Source organism: Haemorhous mexicanus, chromosome 16 (assembly GCF_027477595.1).
Source record: "Haemorhous mexicanus isolate bHaeMex1 chromosome 16, bHaeMex1.pri, whole genome shotgun sequence".
NCBI lineage: Eukaryota > Metazoa > Chordata > Aves > Passeriformes > Fringillidae > Haemorhous > Haemorhous mexicanus.
Window position 1 is genome coordinate 5304641 of NC_082356.1, and position 21587 is coordinate 5326227.

Consider the following 21587-nt stretch of genomic DNA (forward strand, 5'->3'; position numbering starts at 1 on the left):
AGGGCTGAAGCTGCATATCTGTGAGTTCCTTTATCTCCTAGGTCAATTTCTCCATTAATGATAGCAGATTGTCCTGGCTTAAAAGACAGATGACTTCCAAGAAGGCTGGGAATCTTCCTGGGATGGAGAGATAGCCCCCTCCCTCCAAATAATTACAACTCAAAATTACAGGGCTTCCAGGCAAAGATATGGAGAAAGAAGTATCAGTTATTTTCTAGAATATATGGATATAGGTGAACAAGAGAGAAAAGCCACCAACATTTCCCAAAGCAATGCCAGACCCTTCCCCCCGGCTGAGCAGTTCTGCCTTTGCTGTAGTTATGACCACAGCCGGCAGAGGGCACTGTGAGCTGCCGGCAGGGCAGAGCGGCTGCAGTGACTCTGCCCTGGCTCCGGGGGGCGCTGTTGGCCCAGGGGGCTCCAGGGGCCCCCGGCTGCGAGCCCTGAGCCACCCCAGGGGTAACGGCGGCCTCGGGGACAGAGGGAAGCTGGGGCTCTGCTTTCCCCAGGTTCTCACCTGTCTGTGGCAGTATCCTGGCCATGGCAGCTCTGCTGTGGTTCCAGTCAAACAGCACCTGGGGCTCCCTCTCTCCAGAGAGAGAGAGAATAGGTGGGGTGGTCCCGTTTCCCCTCCAGCACCCACACAGATGGTGAGGATCTTCCTGGCAATGGCAAGTGTGGAAAAGTCCCTGTCAGCCAGCAGCTGCTGCAAGCAATGGGCTCACCTATGGATGGCAAGGAGAATTCTGAAGCAGTGTCGGGTTGAGCACCAAAAACTGCCCAAACTGCCCTGCTCCTCGCATGGCCAGCTGGTTCTTCCCTCAGCAAGCCAGTGCCCAACCCTGCCCTCCCTCCCTGGAAGCTTCCAGTGGAATGGGAGAGTCATTGGCCAGTTCTTTTGCATCTCAATTGCCCCACAGGCAATTCATTCCCCACAGGTGTCAGCTGCCCTCTCCTCGCCACACTGCCCTTTTCAGGTAACAAACGAGAGAAAATTCACCAAAAAAACAACCCCAAACACACATTTTCCATCCTGAATTTTTCCCATACCAACATGTTACATCAAACTTTGACTTTTAAACTATATGCATACATGTATTATCCTAATTATATACATTCATACATACCTGCAGATGTGGATACAGGCACAGTGTTTTGGGCAATTCACCCCAAAAACAAGGTCCCGTGGAGACATCCATTGTGTTTATCCATCTTTCTGCATCACCCACCAAGTGCAACCTGGTCCCTGAGCAAAGACAACCCCACAGGTGGGTTTGTCTTTGATCAAGGCAGAATTAATCCAAACAGGCTTTCCTAGCACACCTCCCATGTGCACCACCAGAACATTGTCTCCACCTGCTGTGCACAGGGGCTCGGATTGGGCTGAGGCTATTAACTAACCATGTAGCCTTTGCTAAATGCAGCTCCCACTGCTTGAGGGTCCCATCTTTCCATTGCCTTCAATGTTTTTTTTAAGTGTTCATTGCCCTGCTGAACTTTCCTGACCGCTGGTGCATGGTCGGGAATGTGATGTAGCCACTCAATGCCAGCTTCTCTAGCCCAGGTGTTGTTAGGGCTGTCCTTGAGATGAGTCCCTTTGTTGGACTCAATTCTCTCTCTCAAAACTCAATTCTGAATGCCTCCAAAGGACCTGCTTTTCCAGGCCCAGGATGGTGCTCTGGGCAGCGCCATGAGGTACAGGGTAGGTCTCCAACCACCCAGGGGTGGCTTTTACCATTGGGAGCACGTAGCACTTGCCTTGGCGGGTTTAAGGCAGTGATGTAGTCAATGTGCCAGGCCTCTCCATGCTTCTGTTTGAACCATGACCCCCCATACCACAGGGGCTTCACCCGCTTAGCTTGCTTGATGGCAGCTCACATCTCACAATCATGGATAACCTAGGAGATGCTGCCCATGGTTACATCCACCCCTGGGTCTCATGCCCACCTATAGGTGGCAGCTCTGCCCTGCTGGCCTGAGGCATCATGGGCCCACTGAGCTGTGAACAACTGTCCCTTGTGTTGCCAGTCCAAACCTATCTGTAACACTTTGATTTTGCAGCCTGATCCACCTGTTCACTCTTTCAGTGCTCCTCATTAGCCCAACTCTTGGGCATGTGGGCACCCACACGACAGACTTTCACAGGTAGCTTCTCTACCCAAGTGGCAATGTCTTGCCATTCGTCTGCAGCCCAGATCGCTTTTCCCCTATGCTTCCAATTGGCCTTTTTCCACCTTTCCAGCCAGGAAAGGCCTCCACAGAGCACTGTATAACATACATGAGTCAGTGTAAAGAGAGTTCTGGCCATTTCTCTCCCTCAGCAATGTTCAGGGCCAACTGGACGGCTTTGAGTTCAGCAAGTTGGCTCAATCCACCCTCTCCTTCAGTAGCTTCTGCAGCCTATCCCGTGGGGCTCCATTCAGCTGCTTTGCACGTTCAGTTCGTCCTTACAATGCGACAGGAACTGTCAGTGAAAGGAGCATAGTGTGTTTCTCCTTGTGGCAGGTGGTTGTAAGGTGGAGCTTCCTCAGCACACGACACCTGTTCCTGCCCCTCTTCTGGTAGATTAAAGTTCTCACCTTCAGGCCAATTCATAATTATCTCCAAGATCCCTGAGCAGCTTGTCTTTCCAATACTGGCGTGCTGTGCGATGAGGGCAATCCATTTGCACCTGCACTATGCCTTGCTGTACCTGGACAGCCCACAGGAGTCCCTGTGACAGGCGGCCATAAGGTTCATGTGTGAGCCACGAGCCTGGGCTTCCCCTGCCCTGCCCTGCCCCACCTTGCCCTGCCCCGCCCTGCCCCACCCAACCCCTCCCTGCAGCGCCCAACTCCACCCTGGCCTGCCACACCCAGCCCTGCTCCTTCCTTGCCTACCCCACCTTGTCCCACCTCATCCCAGCCCTGCACATCCACACTTTACCCAGCCCCTCCCAGCCACACCCAACCGTGCCCAGCCACACCTTGCTCTGCACAGGTCTGCCCACAGCACCCTGCCATGCTGAACTGGGCCCCGCCCTGCCAAACCCCGCCCCACCCTGCCCCATCCCAGGCCTTCCCTGCCACACCCCACTCCGCCTCACAATTCTCTACCGTGCCAAACCCTGTCCCACCCTGCCCTGCCCCGTTCAGCTCCGCCCTGCACTGCCCAAACCTGCCTCACCCAGCCCCATCCAACCACCCCCAACTCTGCGCCACCCAATCCTGTTTCTCCTCACCCTGACACAGCTCGGCCCCAGCTGCGGCCCCGGCAGCGCCATCCCTGCCCGGCCCCGTGGAGCCCCGGCTGCCCTCAGTGCTGCTGCCGCCCTCTGGCAGCCGTGCCCTGGGGCGGCAGCGTGCGGCCAGGGCCCGGGCTGAGCCCTGCCGGGCCAGCAGGGCGTGTGGCCACAGGGCTGGCAGGGAGCTGTGCTGCTGGGGCCGTGACAGGCTCTGTGTTCTCAGGAATGGCTGACCGGCACCTCAGCGTGTTGGGAAGGATGAAAGTTTGACAAGAAAGTCTCATAGATATGTATGCTTAGCAGAAAGATTTTTAAATATGGAGTCTGATGAAGGAATAGAGTTGGAAGCAAGTTTTGATATAGAAGAAAAGAATTGCTGAACCAGTCTTACTGGATAACCAAGGAGGCAAAGGGGATGTTAGTTAAAAGGGGTTTCTATGAGTTAGAGCAAAGGATAAAACAACCTCAAACAAGATGTTTTACCAAGCAGAAAGATAGCACAGGCAAACAAGTCAGCAAAGCTGCAAGTAGAAAAAAGGTTTCAGAATTTTCCACTGCAAGAAAACTGAAAAACAACTTCTAGCTTAAACTGTAATGTACTAACTTTTAGTGATTGGAGAATAGTAACATGAATATGGTAATTATAGTAGTTATGACAGGTTATAGGTAATAGTTAAGGTATAGATTGGTTCTACTGTATTAAGATGCTCAGCAAAGAAAAGTATATAATGCACTGTAACCAAAGCCAAAGGGTCTCCAGGCCTGCCTGCAGCTGGAGCTGACAGCTGTAGGCACAGCTCTGTCGCCCATGACCCTGGACGGCTGTAACATCTTGGATGGAATAAACTGCATTTTGGAGAGCCGCCTGGAGTCCCACATCGTCTGGTGTTTGCTGGCACCACCAGTGCTCAGATCCAGCAGTCTCCCACTGGCAGCATAGCCCAAGTCCAGCAGTTTGCTGGCACAGAAAGCCAAAACCCGGCAATTTTCTGGTGCCAGCACCAGCACCAGCCAGCAATCTGCTGTTAGCTGGCATTGCCAGTACCCAGATCTGGCAATTTCCCAGTGCTGGCACAACCCAAATGCAGCAATTTTCTGGCAAACAAAGCCAAAACGTGGCAACTTCCTGGTGCTGCCACCAGCACCACCCAGATCGGGTGTTGGCTGCCACTGCCTGTGCCCAGATCCGGAAATTTCATGGTTCCAGCACAGCCCAAGTGCAGCAAGTTTTTGGAAAAGAAAGACAAAACTGGGCAATTTCCTGGTGCCAGGACTATCACTGCCCAGATCTGGGGTTTCCTGGAACTGCCAGTACCCAGATCCAGAAATTTCCCGGTGCTGGCAGAGCCCAAGTGCAGCCATTTGCTGGCACAGAAAGCCAAAACCCAGCAAATACCTGGTGCCAGCACCAACCATCTGGTGTTTGCCAGCACTGCCAGTGCCCAGATCTGGAATTTTTCAAATAATTGCTGGCACAGAAAGTTAACATTTGGTAATTTCCTGGTGGCAGCACATTCCCCGCCAAGATCTGATGTTTGCTGGCACTGCCAGTGCCCACATCTGCCAAATTCTCTGTTCCGACGCCGCCCATGTCCAGCACTTTGCTTGCAAAGAAAGCTAAAACCTGGTAATATCCCCTTGCCAGCACCGCCTAATCTGGTGATTGCTGGCAGCAGGACCCCAGGAAGGAAGGAAAGAAGGAAGGAAAAGACAAAGGGATACAGATCCAGTCCTTCCTGGAGCCTGGAATGGGATATTTGCTGGCACTGCCAGTGCCCAGATCTGGAAATTTCCCTATTCTGGCACAGCCCAAGTGCAGCAATTTGCTGGCACAGAAATCCAAAACCCGGCCACTTCCTGCTCCTGGGTCTGGGACCTCCCACATCTTCTGTTTGCTGTGCCAGTGCCCAGATTTGGAAATTTCCCAGTGCCAGCAGAGCCCAAATCCAGCAGATTTCTGTCGCTGGCAACGACACGTCCCAGATCTGGTGTTTGCTGGCAGCGCCAGCGCCCAGATCTGAAAACTTCCTGGTGCTGCCACAGCCCAAGTCCAGTGATTTGCTGGCACAGAAAGACAAAATTTGGAAATTTCCAGGTTCTGGCTCCAGCAACATCAAGATCTGGTGCTGCACACACAGTGCAGTGTGGAAAGCCAAGAGAAGCGGCAGCTGGTGGCTGCAGAAGTTCAACCTTGTTCTCCACAAGAGGTTCTTGAAAAGAACAGACAGGAGAAGATTCCTGGAAAACTGAAACAGCTTTCCAGAAGTGACATGAAAACAGAAGACACAATCCAGGACATTTTCCTCTATTTATTTCTATGCTCCCCTTCTCCATGTTGCACTACTTCTCCATCCCAGTAATTGTAGATGCACCTCACCTACAAGATTGGTGACTTAGCAAGTTTTAGGCACTTTAAAATACCATGAGCCACACACACTTTTCCTTGCTCTGTTTTTACTGGAAAGCAACACTGGAGATGGAAGTGCAGTGCTGGGGTCAGGTAAGAATCCTACACCAAGGGAAGGTGTCCCGACAGTGTTTGACCCTCAGCAAGGACAATGCCCAGCAGCAAGCGAGGGGATTGCTCTGCCAGCATGCAGGAGTCAGGGCTCTGCATCTGGGCTCAACACTGCAAAGTTCCCGTGTTCAGACAGACGAAGGGGCTGTCCCCGGGGCGCGCGGGGCTCGGCCGTGGGGCTCGTGGGGCGAGCGGGGAACGGACACGGGGACGAACGGCACCGGGGCTTCAGTTGCAGCGGCGGCAGCGGCGGCAGCGACAGCGGCGGCAGTAGCAGCGGCAGCAAAAAAACAGAGAAGCCTCTCTACTCTTTTTCTCTTTATCTTTCTCTTTTTCTTTCTTTCCCTTTCCCGCTGTCGGGCACTCTTCTCTCGGGGCCCGTTGCCCGGCGTTCCTCTCCTCTCCCCGCCTCCCTCTCTCCCCTTGCCGGGCCCGGCCATGCCCCCGGCCCGCCCCTGGCCCCGGCCGGGGCTGCCCCGTCCCCATCCCCGTCCCCGTCCCCGGGCGTCCCGCCGCAGTCTCGCCTCCGCCCGGCTCTGGCCGTACTGGCGGTGGTGCTGCTGGGCGGGCATCAGTGCCTGGGGCTCGGGCGGCATCGCCGCCCTTTGTCTCCGCCTGGCCCGAGCCCGGCCCCGGCCCCGACGCCGGGCCCGACGCATGGTCCATCCCCGACCCCGACCCCGGCCCCGGCTCCTCCCGGGGCCCGCGGAGGACACACGCGGCGCGGCCGCTCCCGCCGCCTCCGCTGCGGCTTCCCCGGCCCGAGCTCCGCCGCTCGGCAGCGCGGCCGCCGGCCCCGAGCCTCCCGTGTCGCGTTCCCAAGAGCGAACGCCCGGGGATGGCCGGCCCGGGGCGGGTGAGGGGCGCTCGGGGGCCGTAGCTGGCCCCGGGCCGAGCGCTGACAGCCGCGTCCCGCCCGCAGGGAAGGCGCAGGAGGCCCTGCAGGAGCGGTACCGGCTGGGTTCGCCGCTGGGGCGCGGCGGCTTCGGCAGCGTCTTCGCGGCCACGCGGTTCTCGGACGGCGCCCCGGTGAGCGGCGGGGCCGGCGGCGGGCGCAGGAGGAGGGGGCGGAGGAGGAGGAGGATGGGGCTGTGCCTGGGCAGGGCGGGCGGCGAGCTCAGCCCGCTCTTCCCCTTGGCTTGCAGGTGGCCATCAAAAGGGTGCCACGGAACCGCGTCCGGCACTGGGGCGAGCTGGTGAGTGAGCGGGGCCAGCGGCAGAAGCCGGGGCTGCCGGGCGGGGATGAGCCGAGGTCCGGCAGGGTGGAAGCCGCCAGGACGGCTCGAGGGGGAGCGGGCGTGGGGCCAGCACAGGGCGCAGAGCATCCCGGGCTGGGTGAGGGCTTCCCCAGCCTTGGCACGGCATCGGCTCCCACTGACGGCATTGTGCTCCTCCTGCAGCCCGACGGCACCAGCGCACCGCTGGAGATCGTGCTGCTGGACAAGGTGTCCACCGGCTTTCCTGGTGTGGTGCAGCTGCTGGAGTGGCTCGAGCTCCCCAACAAAATTGTGATGGTGCTGGAGCGGCCAGAGCGGTGTCAGGACCTGCGGGATTTCATTCGGGCACGGCGGTTCCTGTCCGAGGAGGTGGCACGGGAGCTGTTCCGCCAGGTGCTGGAGGCCGTGCGGCACTGCACCAGCTGCGGGGTCCTGCACCGCGACATCAAACCAGAGAACATCCTGGTTGGCCTGGCCACCGGGCAGGCCAAACTGATTGACTTTGGCTGTGGCACCTACCTGCAAGACACAGCCTACACGCACTTTGCAGGTGAGCCTCCACAGGGGTGTGCTCCTGGTGCTGGCATCTCATGGCCCAGCATCTCCCAGGCCAAGCTGGCTGTGGCAGAGGGGATTCTCCCTTTTGCTGCCAGTCAGGGGACTGAGTCTTCAGCTGAGTTGCTTTGGAGGGGGGCTGGGTGGGGAGCCATCTTCCAGCCCTGCTGGCAGCCTTTTCCAGCCACTCTGCCCAGGACAGGGGCTGGGCTGGGGCAGCCAGCCCGACAAAAACCCCCATGGGTGGAGGTAGCAGAGAGGGGTGGCCAGAACCTGTGCCCCAGCCAGTTTGCTGTGCAGGCAAGAGGAAGGGCTTGGACTGCTGCACTTGCCCTGTTTGCCTTGGCTTCATAATATTTTAGGGGCAATGCAAGCAAGGAGGATAAGGGAATGTTTTTTCCCCAGCACGGAGGGGTTTTCCCTTTGCATGTCATGGTCAGGCCTAGCCAGGCCTGCCCTCTTCCAACACCAGTGGCTTCTTTTGCAACCCTGAGTTTGTGCACAAGTCCCAGGTGCTGGTGAGAGGGCAGTGGTCACCCTGTGTGCCACTGATGCAGCCCCTGCATGCCCAGGGATGCTGGGGCCAGGCTGTGGGAGCAGCAGCATCCTCCTGCTGAACTCCATCTGTATTCCATAGGAACACCGTCATACAGCCCCCCAGAATGGAACCACTATGGCTGGTACCACGGCAAGGCAGCAACGATCTGGTCCCTGGGCATCCTGCTGCACCAGATGGTCTGCGGGGAGCACCCTTTCAGGAGGGGCTGGAACATCTGCTGGGGCCAGCTCTCACTGCCACAAGGGCTCTCTCAAGGTGGATCCTCTTCTCTGGGCACGGGGGGAATACCAGTGCTGGGAGCCAGCAGCGGGCTCGTGAGCATCCCGCTCTGGCAGCTGCTGAGGAGGGGGCACATGTCCTGCTCTCCTCCAGAACAGGGAATTGATGGGAAAGTTGAGGCCCAGCTCTGAGCGTATCCAGAATGGCCTGGGCATGGGAATAGTGGGGCAAAGCAGACAGGAGCCTTCTCCAGCTGAGCGGCAGTTTCTGCTTTCTCTCCCCAGAGTGCAAAGATCTGATCAGGTGGTGTTTATCCGTGCACTTCTTGGACAGACCCACATTAGAAGACCTGTTCTGTGATCCTTGGGTGCAGGATATTCCTCTGCCATAGAAGAAGGGAGAGAGCCACAGGCACACTTTGATCCCGGGCCCTGGTAAGTTCCAGCTCCACACACACCTTGGCAATCAGAAGCAAAGGAACCCAGAACCTTTTTGTGCTGCCTGTGTCACTGCCCAGGGGTCATGGGATGGGAACACGCAGCCCTTGTGCTGGAGCTGAGCTGCCCTGCCCAGCACTGGTGGCCACCATCCAGGCTGGTTTTGCTTGTCCTGGTTCCCTGACAGCTGGGGCCCTGGGCAGAGCCCTGAGAGCCTGGTCTCACCGCAGGGAAGGAGAAGGAGCCCCTGGAGAAGCTGTACCAGGTGGGGATGTTGCTGCTGCTGCTGCTGGAGACAGTGAGGATGACATCAAGGATGATAAGCTCTTCTCAACCTGGCCACCAGTGGCTGAGGGTGATGGACTTTGATTCTGGCACCTTCTTCAAAGCCAAAGTCCACAGGGTATTTGCAGATGAGTCCAGAGCTGGGGAAATGCTCCCAGATTTGGGCATTGCCCAGCCTGGCAGGGAAGCAAAGGTTCCCCCTTTGCTGGGGCAGATGCAACTCATTCTTCAGTCGGCTGCCCAGCTGCTTTTTGGCAGGGCTGGGGGGATGGGCTGGGGTGGGTACAAAATGGGAGTGGGCTCCTGGCCCTGCCAACAGCCCCCAGCACCCACCGTGGCCTGGGCTGGGGCTGGGGCAGCCAGCCCGACACAAACCAACCCCATGGTGGGAGCAGAGGTGGGACTCCAGAACCTGTGCACAGCTGCTTTGCTGTGCAGGCAAGGAAGGGCTTGGGCTGCTCCACTGCCCTTGTTTGCTTTGGGATCCCTGTGATTTTGGTGGCCAGTGCAGGGGGGAAGAGAGAAAGTGTGGGCTTCCCTCCCCAAGGCTGGGTTCTTCCCTAGCATGTAGGGGTTGGGCCTTCCTCAGCCTTTGACAGAGATAAGAGTTTTTCCCTTTTTGTCTCTAATCTCTTTTCCATAATGTGTTGTTTCTTTTTCCAGAGGAAGCATTCTGGGTGGTCCAGACTGGATGGGAAGTGCTTGGGAGCAGCTGTAGCGTGGATGTGCCGTGCCCTTGGGGAAGGCTGAGGACATGGTTTGGGAGCAGCTTTTCTTCCAGCCGTGGATGGCGTGAGGTGGGTCCCTGTCTGCTTGGCAGGGTGGGATCAGAGCTTTTGGGAGATGGCAGCGAGCACAGGAGCATCCTGCTCTGGGCAGCTGCTGAGGGCTGGATGTGCCATGGCTGGCTGCAGGCTGGGCACATGTCCTGCCCTCCTGCTCTGTTCCAAAGGCAGCAGGGATGGGCAGCTCTGGGCACAGCTCTGGGCACAGCCAGCATGGCCTGGGCACCGCAGGCCTTGGCACAAGGGGACAGGAGCCCTCAGCTGACGGGCAGTTTCTGCTTTCTCTCCTTGCAGCCGGGCTCTGCGGGTGCTGAGGCTGCTCTGGGCTCTGCCAGGGCTCTGCTGGGCTCAGCCCTGGGCCCAGCTGGGCTGGCTCTGCCCTCTCATTGCTCTGACAGCTTTGCATCAGACGGGCCCGTTCAGAGCACAGCGCCTGAGCTTTCTGCTTTGGCAGGTGAGTGAGACTCTCCTGCAGGCCCAGAGATTGCAGCTGGGGACACACATCCAATTGGCAAGGACCCAGACTCTCCACAGTCCCATCTAAATGCCTGGGTCTCCACAGGGTGTTTTGTCTGTCCCGTTCTTCCTTCTTTATTGGCTGGAATTGTGCAGTTGCACTTTCTTCCTCCTCTAGAAGTGCCACGAGTGGGCCAAGGCTGGCGAGTGGGCCGTGTTCCTGAGGCAGTGCAGGCTGGAGCTGATGGATGGAGAATTGCCCTTCTGCACTTCCCAGCCAGAGCAAGAAGCCGTAAGTGGGATTTGGTGTCTTTAAGAAATCCCTGACAGTTTCAAAGGGAATGTGCAGCTCATTACCAGGGTGAGGAGGAAGGTCATCTTCTAAAGGATTTGGGGATTGACGGGGCTTCAATTCCCAGTCCTGCTTGGAGCTGGAAGGGCACAAAACAATTTCCTCTTGCTTTGAGCACAATTTCAAATAACAGTGTTGGAAACTAAGCCCAAAATCTTTTAAAAGGCTGCTGAGGTCAGTAAGATGGATCCATGCCATCAGCCCATTTACAATGTAAATAACTAAGTTCTCTTTTTAAAAAGATCATTTACCTCTTAATTCAAAGAATGTAACTTTGCATTTATGTTTTGTTTTTTTCACTAACATTCTGTTATGTTTTTTCACTAACCATTGATTTTATTCTTATCTTTTACAATTTATCAAGTTTTTTTTTCTTTTTCTTTTTTTTCTCTTTAAATAGAAAACGTGGCCTTCAAAAGGAATGTCCTTTGCTCCTGGTTCCCGTGTGGAGCAGCTCCCTTCCTGCTGGCTGAGCTGCTCAGGCAGAGCCCAGCAGCTCCTGGCCCTGCAGGGCTGAGGCTTTTCCCCGTTGCTGGGCACAGACTGATGGAGCAGCACTGCTGAACACGGGCACACCCAGAGGGACCAGCAGCAGCTGCCTTTGGCCACCCGAGGCTCCAAGGGCCAAGCTCTGAGCAGACAGGGCTGGAAGAGACTGGCAGGCTCCCTGCTGGCTGTGCTGCCCCACTTGTGCCTGGCCCAGCTTTGCTTGGGGCGGAGGGAGAACAAGGGGCAGCTCCCTGCCAGCCCCAGCCCAGGGACCCCTCCAGCCCCGGGGCTTGGGGCACTGTCAGCACCTGCTGCTCCAGCCAGGGCTTCTGCTGGCCCTGACAGCAACAGCCAAACTGGGGCTGATCCTGAGGGAGCAGCAGCAGGGCCTGGATCTGATCCCTGACTCTGGGCCAGGGCTGCACAAATGACCCCACAGCAGCAGCAGCAGCAGCAGCAGCAGCACATGGAGCTGACTTTCAGCACAGCCCCTGCCCCTCTTCCCTCCCGTGTGCAGCGGTGTCACAGCAGCCTGAGGCACCTGGGAGCCCCCAGTGCCAGCAGGGACTTGAGATGGCAGCTCTGGGCTCCTGGAGGTTGTGCAGGGAATGGAGCTGGGGGCTCCTTGTCCATGGGGAGCTTCCAGATGGAAAAGCCTGCTGTGCCCAGGCAGCTCCAAGGGCACAGAAAGGAGGGTCTCCAGCACTGGATCTGTGCCAGTGCCACAGTCCTGGGCAGCAGCCAGCGAGCTCTGGGGGAACAGAGGGCACAGCAAGAGGGACAGAACCAGGCAAGGTCAGAGACTGCAGAGAGCCAGACCCGGGAGCAGGAACAGCTGCTCCATTGCACTCTTGGAGAAAGCTCTTGGCTGGTTCAGAGCGCTGAAAGGCGTGAAGGGCAGAGAGGAGGCCACAGCAAACAATGCTCCTGTTTCCACAGCCTCCCCTCTCAGTGTCCCAGAAGGAATTGGATGGACTGTGTTCGTCTCTCCGAGTCGTCTCGTTCAGCATGAGCAGCTCAGCACCAGGAGCTGAAGGAGCTGAAGCCTCAGGCCACAGGAGCTGGGCAAGAGGGAACTTTCTGAGCAAAGTCATGCTGCTAAAATAGCCCCAGCTGAATGCAGTGGATATAACCATGGAATCCCAGAATCCTTTCACTTGGAAAAGACCTCTGAGCTCACCAGTGCAGTCGGTCACCCAGCAGTGCCAAGCCCAGCACTAAACCACGTCCCTGAAGGGCCAAGGCCTGGACAACAGCCCTGAGCGAGGCCTGGACAGCAGGCCCTGAGCCAAAGGTGCCTCTGGATGAACCTTCCACCCAAAGGTTATCTTTGTATCTGCTCCCTAATGAAATATGCATGGTCATTAGCACTGTGATAGATGTAGGCACTCCTTAGTGAAACATGCATTGACCTTTCTGTGTTTAGAAGCCAGACAAGGCCATGAAATCTGACATCTGGCCTTGTTTGGGGCTGAGGGATCAAAGTCACTTCCTCTGGTTCCTCCTGGGGCCCTGGCCAGGCTTTGGGAGGGAGCCAAGAGGAGCATGAAACCAGATGTTCCCCCACTAGAAGTGCTGTCAGTTTGTTCATCCAGCACTGTCAGAGCTGGGCCCTCTCCCAGCGGGGTTGGAGCCTCACCTGTGGCTGGAGGCACCTGCAGGAATTCCCAGTGCCCAGGAGTGGCTCTGCAGCCCTGGGCTGTGACAGCTTCCCCCAGCTGCTGTGTGGATCTGGGGGATGGAAAAGGCTGAGGGTAAATGCTGCTGGATCTTTGTTAATCACTGCAGGCAATCTTTGGTGGGGATGATTGGGTCCATTGCTGAGCTGCTCCTTTGGTGATTCTTTGCTGCTTTGAGCTGCAGGAAATGACACTGATTCCTTCAGCTGGAGTCTGTGTCCTTGGTGCTGACCCTGCCCACTGGTAAAACAAAACTGGCACAGTCTGGCCAGATGACAACAAAATGTCACTTGTTCAATGTAAATGTGAGGAATCAGTCCCATCAGAAATTCCTAGATTGGAAGCCCTTCCCGGAGTTCCCTGGCTCTGGAGTGGGCTGAGGTCGGGGCACCGTGTGAGCAGTGAGGCAGTCGGTGAAAAGAAGCTGCACCCCTGGATGTCTTCAAATGCATCCAAAAATTGCAAATGGAAAAGGAAAAGAACTTGTGGGTTTGGGCAGACAAAGATGGATTTGTTAAGAGTTCATTGGAAACAGCACCTTCAGAAGGAACAATTATTGCTGGAATGCTCCCACATGGAGCAAGAGAAGGTTTTAATCTTGAGCACAAATGCATTTGTGCAAGTGAAATATTAATATAAGAAATAACTTTATATGTATTTACAGCATAATATACTTTAATATATGTGTGTATATATATATATGTCTATATCTATCTATATCTATATGTCAGTATCAATATCTATATTTACATATAAAATAATAATGATGTGAAATAGTGCTGACATTACTAATTTGGTAACTTTGGCTGCTCAGGGATGTAACAATAAATACCCTACAGAACAGGACTGGCCAGGACCCTAATGTCAGTGGTCAACTTTGTGAGATTGCATACAATGAAAAAAGGAGGACGGGATGAAATTGGCTATTTTTACAGGGTTTGCTGATACTGTGATGCAGAGTGCTTTGTCTGTTCCTGTGAAAAATACAGTGGTTAAGCCTGCAGGGTTTTTCATGTACCACACCATCCACAAGCTGCAGGACTGGTTGAAGGGTGAAGGGGTTGTGAAAAGAGCAGTTGAAAGAATGAGGAGATGGGAACCTGTGCCCATGGAGAACCCATCTCCCAGATGTGCTCCATGCCCTTAACAATGGCCCACTGGGGAAATGGAAACCCCCTGGCTGTGCAGGGCTGCACCCAATTTGCAAATACAGCCATGGGCAATGAGACTTGGACTGCCTGGGAAATTGTTCTGGCTGGGATGGCCCCTGGCAGGGCCAGCCCAGAGGCTGCAGGGCTGGGCCTTCATGCACTGGAATTAATTGGGATAAATTCAAAGCTAATGAGAGCTATCAATACTGAAACAAGAATTGAGATTCCTCCAGGACACTTTGCTTTGGTCACTGCTCGCTTGGAGCTTGGCCTTGCAAAGTGTTCATGTCATGGCAGGAGGAATTGATGCAGAATATCAAGGAGAAATTGCAGTAATTCTATTAAACAATAGTGAACAAGTTTGGATTATTCAACCCCATGACAGGGTAGCCCAATTATTGAAATTGCAATTTTAAGAAAGGTTGTGAAAAAAGGAGCTCCACCTCCAATCACCACCATTTGTGGAGATAAAGGGTTTGGATCCAGCAGCCCTAATAATGGAGCCAGAGTGTGGGTGTGGAGGCCAAAAGGCCCTCCCGAGGCAGCTGAAGGAACAGCTCCTAGGAAAGACAACTCTGAGTCCTGAAACCTGGGCAGGAGCAATGGGAATGTGTCCCTGCAGCCAAGTGTTCTGTGTGAGACCCAGCAGATCTGACAGGATATTGTTTTACACATCCTGCCAGAGCAAATCTCCCTGTTTGCCCCAAGGGCCCCTTTGGAAAATGCTCTGATCCACGGGGCTCCATGTGCAGGCTGCTGTGACCCTGAGGGACTTCCAGAGGAATTCCATCCAGGAGCCTGGGTGCCCCTCAGGGACTGGGACCCGGCCCCCTTCCAGCCAGAGGGGAAAGGGCCCCCCAAGCCTTGTTAGGCACAGACAACATGGAAAAGCTGAACAGCAAAGGGCCTTGGGGCATTATTCTGGAATTAAAAAGGCACCAGCTCCATGGACAACAGAATTATTGTTCCCAACTCGAATGAGACTGAGAAAAAAGAATGAAGAACGGTGTCACTAAAGTACTACTGATGTCTGTAAGTTGTACCTTGATGGTCAGCCAGAATCTTTGTCTGCACAAACACCTCTAGTGTTTCACCAAGGGGTGAGTGATCAAAATGTAATGATTAGTTATGAAAATGTGAAGATCAGGGTAGCCAAAGCAGTGCATGTCACCAATTGCTGGGGATGTTCTCAGCTGGAGTTGGGAGGGATGGGGTTCCCTTGGAGGGCCCACCCTGTGGGGTGGCCAGAACTCTGTCCCTGGGCTCTGCCTGTCACTGTCAGTGAAGGGACAGTTAAAGAAAACACAGGAATACAAGGATCACTTGGACAGGATTCCCTGAGATTTCCCTCCAGGAGAAACCCAACCCTGTTGTAGTTCTAGAGGCCCCAGTGTGAGAGGATTTCTGTGCTTTTCCATCCCTGCCAGTGTCAGTAGAACTCGGGGTGCTGGAGCTGCTCGGTGTCAGTGTCACACCACTCTTGGCTGCAGGGCCACCATTTCGGGTCCTTCAGCAACAACCACAAGGAAGAGTTGGGGCCCAGGGAACATTTTCCCCCCAAGGAGTGCCCTGGATTTCAGCAAGCAAAAGATTCTGGTTCATCCTGTGCCCCATGTGTGCTGCCCTGTCCTGTGGCGTTTCCATGAATAAGCTGAATGGATTATTAGCAGAAGTAGCAACTGATCCTGTTGAAATGTGCAATAGAACTTAATTGAAGCAGAAGAGGAGGTGCCTTTATGCCTAATATGGAAATCTAAACTGTGTTATTGAAAGAATTGTTGAGGGTTGTAGTTCATTGTAGGTCTGAGGACCGATCAAAGTACCAAGGCCTGAACAGGTCCTGAGGAAAAGTTCACCTCTAGATGAACCTTCCAACCAAATGTTAGATTTGTATCCACTCCTTAAGGAAGCATTATTACCAACATGATCAGTGTATGTGTTCCTTGATAAAACATGGATTTATCTTTCTGTATTTAGAAACCAGAGCAGGCCCCACCTGGCCTTGTTTGGGCTGAAGGATCAAAGCCAACTCCCCTGGTTCCTCCTTGAGCCCTGGCCAGGCTTGGGGAGAAAGCAATGAGGAGAATGAAACCAGATGTTCCCAGAGTAGCAGTGATGTCAGCTTGTGTGTTTAACAGTGTAAAAGCTGTGCCCTCTCCCAGGGGCCTTGGAGCCTCCTTGCCTGCAGAGGTGGAGGCACCTGGAGGAATTCCCAGTGTCTGGGAGTGGCTCTGCAGTCCTTGGCTTCCCCAGCTGATGTGTGAATCTGGGTGATGGTAGAGCCTGAGGGGAACTGCTGATGGATCTTTCTTTAATCACTGCAGGCAATCTTTGGTAGTAATGACTGGATGGATTGCTGAGCTTCTTTTGTAATTCTTTGCTAACGATGATGTGCTTTGCTGAGCTTATCCTTTTGTAATTCTTTGCAGCTGTGCATGATATAAATGACACAATTGCTTAAGTTGGTGCCTGTGTCTTTGGTAGTGACCCTGCCCACTGGTGAAACAGGGCCCCCTCTTGCCTAAGTGTTCCCTGGCAAGGCAAAATCCCTGCCTCCAAAATTCCCCCCCTCCTCCTTGTTCCCCCCTTCATACACTGAGCATGATGTCCTATGGTCTGGGGTATCCCTGGGGTCAGTTGGGGTCCCCTGTCCTGGCTGTGTCCCCTGCCCAGCTGCCCCGCAGCCCCAGCCCCTCCCCAGCGTGGCTGGACCAGGGGCAGGACAGGCCTTGGCTCTGCTGCAGCTCAGCAAGAACAAAACCATCTCTGCGTGCTCAGCCCTGTGCTCAGCACCGGCCCAGCAGTGCCTCAGTGCCAGTGTCTGTGCCCTCAGTCCCTGCCAGGGCTTTCCATGGCAACTGCCAGCACAGGTGAGCCAGGTGTCACCCCCAGGGACGGTTGCCATGGAAACAGTGCCCAGCACTGCCCCTTTCTGTCTGGCTGACCTGGCCTTTGGCCCTGGCAGTGGCGTTGGCTGCTGGTTCCTGGTGCCTGAGCGGCCAGCGCGGCACAGGGCAGGTGGCCATGGCACAAGCCCCCAGCCAGGGATCCCCTCTGGCTCTGGGCAGTGACACCAGCCCCCAGCAAGGGGCCCAGGGCAGGTTTCCATGGCCACCAACCACCACAACTGGTCTGGGCATTGGTTGCCATGGCACCAAACTAAGGAACGGGTCCCCGTGGCCATTGCCATGGCACCTGGTGGCACCAAGGAGTGTCACTGCAATTGTACCTGGAACAGCCCTGGCACCGCTTTGTCCTGAGGGCTGCCATGGCAGCCGAGGGCAGCAACAGCTCTGCAGGCACGTGGCCATGGAACCTGGCTGCAGAAATGGCTCCTTGGGCTGGTTTCCAAGGAAACCTGAACTGATGGGGTGTCCATGGCACCCAAACCCAGCAGTGGGGTCACTGCAGTGTCCATGGCAACAGTCCCTTGCAATGGCCCACTGCCTGTTGGCATGATGATCCACCCTCACAGCTGGCCCAGGGCAGGTCTGGAGTGCTCTTGGTGGCACCTTGGGCTTGGCCCACACTTGAGGAGGATGTCTGTTTGCAATGGGGAAACTCAGGAGTTTTAGATTGCTTCAAAAATAAAAGAAGGAAAATTCCTCTTTGGCTGTGTGCAGCCAGTTCTCCAAGCAAAGCAGGTCCCAGGTGAGTGAGGAGAGACACAATGGGCTTGGGGAATGTGGAGCAAGGTTGTCCACGCTGGCTCAGACCTCAAGGCACAGCTTCTCTGAGCAGGCCAGACCTCCTTAGGACAATTCCTGCATCAATATCAGTCCCTGATTGCTGCAATCACCTCTTGTGTAATAAGAACAGCCATAAAAGACACTCTTTAAAATAGGAATCCATATTTCCTAGAAGCTCTTTGAACTATTTCTCCATCACTGTCAAAGGAAACCCTCCTCATGAGCTGCACTAGAGCAGAGGGAAATCAAGGCAGAGCCATGGTTTGTCAGGACTTGCTTGATCCTAATGAGCCTCACTGTGCATTTGGAGCTGAGCCCTGGAACCTCAGGGCCTGGAAGGAGATTGCACAAACTTTTCCAGGAGTCCAAGACAGAGGAAACATCCAAAGGGTCTCAAGACATGAATGGGTCCCACTGAGGTCCCTCTCCAACACAGGCTCCTCATGGGCTCCTTGGAGGAGAGAATTGGTGGCCAGGATGGCACAAAATGTTCTCAGACACTCAGTGTGGAAAGGAAAATCCAAAGTACCTTAAACACCTTGAGTATCTCAAAGCATTAATGAGCCCCACTGAGTGTCAGTACAAAGCTCTCCAGGGACTCATTAAAGCAGATAATTGGGGCCATGATTGCACAAACCTCTCCCAGAGTCTGTATCCAAAGGGAAACACCAAGTACCTTAAAAGAACTGAAGTACCTTGAAGCATTAATGAGCCCCACTGAGTGTTGTTACTGACAAAGCCTCTCCAGGGACTAATTACAGCAGATAATTGGAGGCCATGATTGCTCACACCTCTCAGAGACTCCCAGGCAAAAGCCAAACCCAAAGTCCTTTGAAAACCCTGCAGTGCCTGGGAGCATTCAGGAGCCCCCAGGGCCATTGCTGAGCAAGGCTCCCCAGGGACTCCTTCCAGCAGATCCCTGAGGCCACTGGGATGTGGGCTAGGGGGGGATGCTGAGGGCAGGACAAGGGGCTGACAGTGCCCAGCCTGGCTGGGGCTGTGCCAGGAGGCCCCAGTGCCTCAGGACAAGGTGTCTCCTCCCAGCCCTTGGTGGCACAGACCCTGCTGTGCCCCAGGACACCAAGACTTGGCTTCTCTTTGTCCCCAGCTGCCATCACTGCCTCCAGTTCTCTGCTCTGCCTGGGGCCTGGGGACACTTTCTCAGTCATGTCCCTCAGTGGGACCCATTAAAAGTCCAAGAAACTTTGGAGTTGGATTCTGACTTGGAATTCTGGAGAGGTCTCTTCAGCTCCCTCTCAAGGACTGATGTTCAGGGCCTGAGCACAAAGCCCCAGAGGGTCATTAAAGTCCTTGTGCTGTGTCTGTGCTGCTGAGCTGGGCTGGGCTCCTGGCCCAGAGGCAGCTCCTGGCAAGGGCAGCGCTGCAGAGAGACAGCTCTGGGCAGGAGCAGCTCCTGTGCACAGCCCAGCAGGGCTGGGACACTGCCAGGGCACCTCAGGGACACGAGCAGGGCACAGACAGAGCTCACAGGGGCTCAGCACTGGCAGGGGCTGTGGGATGTCCCTGAGGGGGCTGTGTCACAGCAGCACCTCTGTGGCTGTGTCATAGAGGCACAGAGCAGCTGGGATGTCAGCAAGGGCCTGTGTGACATCACAGAGTGGGCTGTGTGACATCACTGATGGTGTTGTGACATCACAGAGTTAGCAGTGACATCATAGATGGTGGTTCTGTGACATCAGAATGTGGGTTGTGACATAGGGTATGATATCACGGAGCAGCTGTGTGATGTCACAGAGAAGGCTGTGACATCACAGACAAGGCTGTGACATCACAGGGTGGCTGTGACATCACAAAGCTGGTCTGTGACATCACATAGCAGCTGAATGCCATCATATGGAGACTGTGTGACATAACAGAGGGGCTGTGTGACATCACAGGGGCTGTGTGACATCACAGATGGCTGTGTGACATCACAGGTGCTGTGTGACATCCCAGGGGCTCTGTGACATCAAAGGGGCTGTATGACATCACAGGGGGCTGTGTGACATCACAGGGGCTGTGTGAGGTCACTCTGCCCTGTCCCCCCTCACAGCCCCCCCAGAGCAGTCCAACCCTGCTCGTGCCCAGCAGGGTCCCCTGTCCCCCCGGGTCCCCCTGCCCCCGGCCCCGCAGCCTCCCCCAGAGGATGTTCCACGAGATCGACCCCAGAGCCTGACACGGGGACGGGGGGCCGGGGCCCTGGGGGTGGGACAGGGGGACAGGGACCCCCCGGCAGCGTCCCTGTGTCCCCCAGGGCCAGAGCCTGGGCCAGGGCTCCTTCACCCTGTTATAGATACATATTATAGTATTGGCTTTTTGCAAATATTAAAATGGATTTTCTTTGTGTGAAGTTAAAGTAACTTTGTTCTAAAGATACAGTTTTTATTTCTGTTGTTAATTGAGCTTAGACATTGTAGTGAAATAGCTGAGAGAAACATGCTTGTGTTAAATGCCTGCTGGGATGGGATAACATCCAATGCACACAGGATGAGGACACCTGCACAGATCTGCCAACTATCAGCTCTCCCTGTCTGGAGGCAGAGTGGACCAAGGCCCAAAACCTGGAGGTGATAAAGAGAAGGAGCCAAAACCACAGCCAAGAAACACACATGCTCTGAAAAGGCAGACCAAGGAGGGGCCAGGTAGAAGAGTTCCTGGAATATGTGAAGTAGTTTATGGATATGCATGAGGGTCTATGAATATTCAACAGGCTGGTGTAAGGGAAAAGGCATTTCAGGGGGATCCCCGAAGGGAACAGGGTGCTCCTGGCTGAGTGCCAAGATGCACCCGGCCATAATAACCTTTGCTCCATGGTCCTGATCTCCCATTGTCCTTTATTAAACTTTTTACATTTTCACAGGAGGGTGAACGTGTTTTTCACAAATGGAATCTCAAGGAAACAAAGGTCAGTTGTTAACCCAAGGCTCTGCTTTGACCATGTGGGGCCTCATGGGACACAGGTGCCACTGGGACATTGTCAGGCCCAGGAGGAACAAGACACCCCTGTGGCAGACCAAGGCCTCATGGGACCCAGGAGAGCTCTGTGACACAATGGAACCTGATGGAGCCAAGGGCCCCTTGGGACACGGCAGGGTCTCATGGAACCCCTGTGCCACTGGGACATTGCCAAGGCTCCTGCAAGCAAGGTTCCACTGGGACAAAGGCAGGCTTCATGGCACCCAGGAGACCACTGTGGGACAATGGAATCTCATGGAACCAAGGCTCCATTGTGACAAAGCATGGCCTCATGGAAGCCCAGTGCCACTGGGACATCTCCAGCCTTGGAGGAAGCAAGTGTCCATGGTGACACAACATGGCACCTGTGTCCCATGAGGCCCCACTTGGTCAAAGCAGAGCCTTGCTTCCATGAGATTGCCCTGTGTCACAATGTTCTGCTTGGTCTCATGAGAACCTGATGTGTTGGCAATTGATCCTTGGATCCATGAGATTCCATTGCATCACGGGGTGTCCTTGGTTTCATGAGGCCCAGCTTTGTCACAACTGGACCTTGGTTCCATGAGATTCCATTGCATCCCAGCGGTGTCCTTGGTTCCATGAGGCCCTGCTGGGTCCCAGTGGAGCCTTTGTGCCATTCATTCCATGGTGCCACAATGGTCTCCAGCATTCCATGGGGCCACGCAGCCAAAGAGTGGGCCCTTGGTTCCATGAGTTCCCATTCCATCAGGATGATCTCTTGCATTCCATGAGGCCCTGCTGTGTCACAGTGGAGCCTTTGTTCCCTGTGTTCCCACTGGGACACAATGGTCTCCAGCGCTCCATGGGGCTGAGCCATGAAACTCTGGACACTTGGTTCCATGAGATTCCACAGTGTCACCATGGTCTCCTGGGTCCTGCCACAATTCAGACTTGGTTCCATGAGATTCCAGGGTGTCACCATGGTCTCCTGGGTCCTGTAACAATTCAGACTTGGTTCCATGAGGTTCCACGGTGTCACCATGGTCTCCTGGGTCCC

The 21587-nt window shown here is 55.0% G+C and overlaps 1 protein-coding gene and 1 pseudogene across 1 annotated transcript; both read left to right on the forward strand.

The window, feature by feature from the left end:
* LOC132334605 (zinc finger protein 850-like) overlaps positions 1-21587 on the forward strand; it is a 144689-nt pseudogene that overhangs the window by 41810 nt on the left and 81292 nt on the right.
* LOC132334508 (serine/threonine-protein kinase pim-1-like) lies at positions 6165-8719 on the forward strand (the record flags this gene model as incomplete). Its single annotated transcript, XM_059860622.1, has 5 exons — positions 6165-6770; positions 6887-6937; positions 7142-7508; positions 8151-8327; positions 8576-8719. Coding segments are annotated over 5 exons (1308 nt in total), but the record flags the coding sequence as incomplete, so codon positions are not given.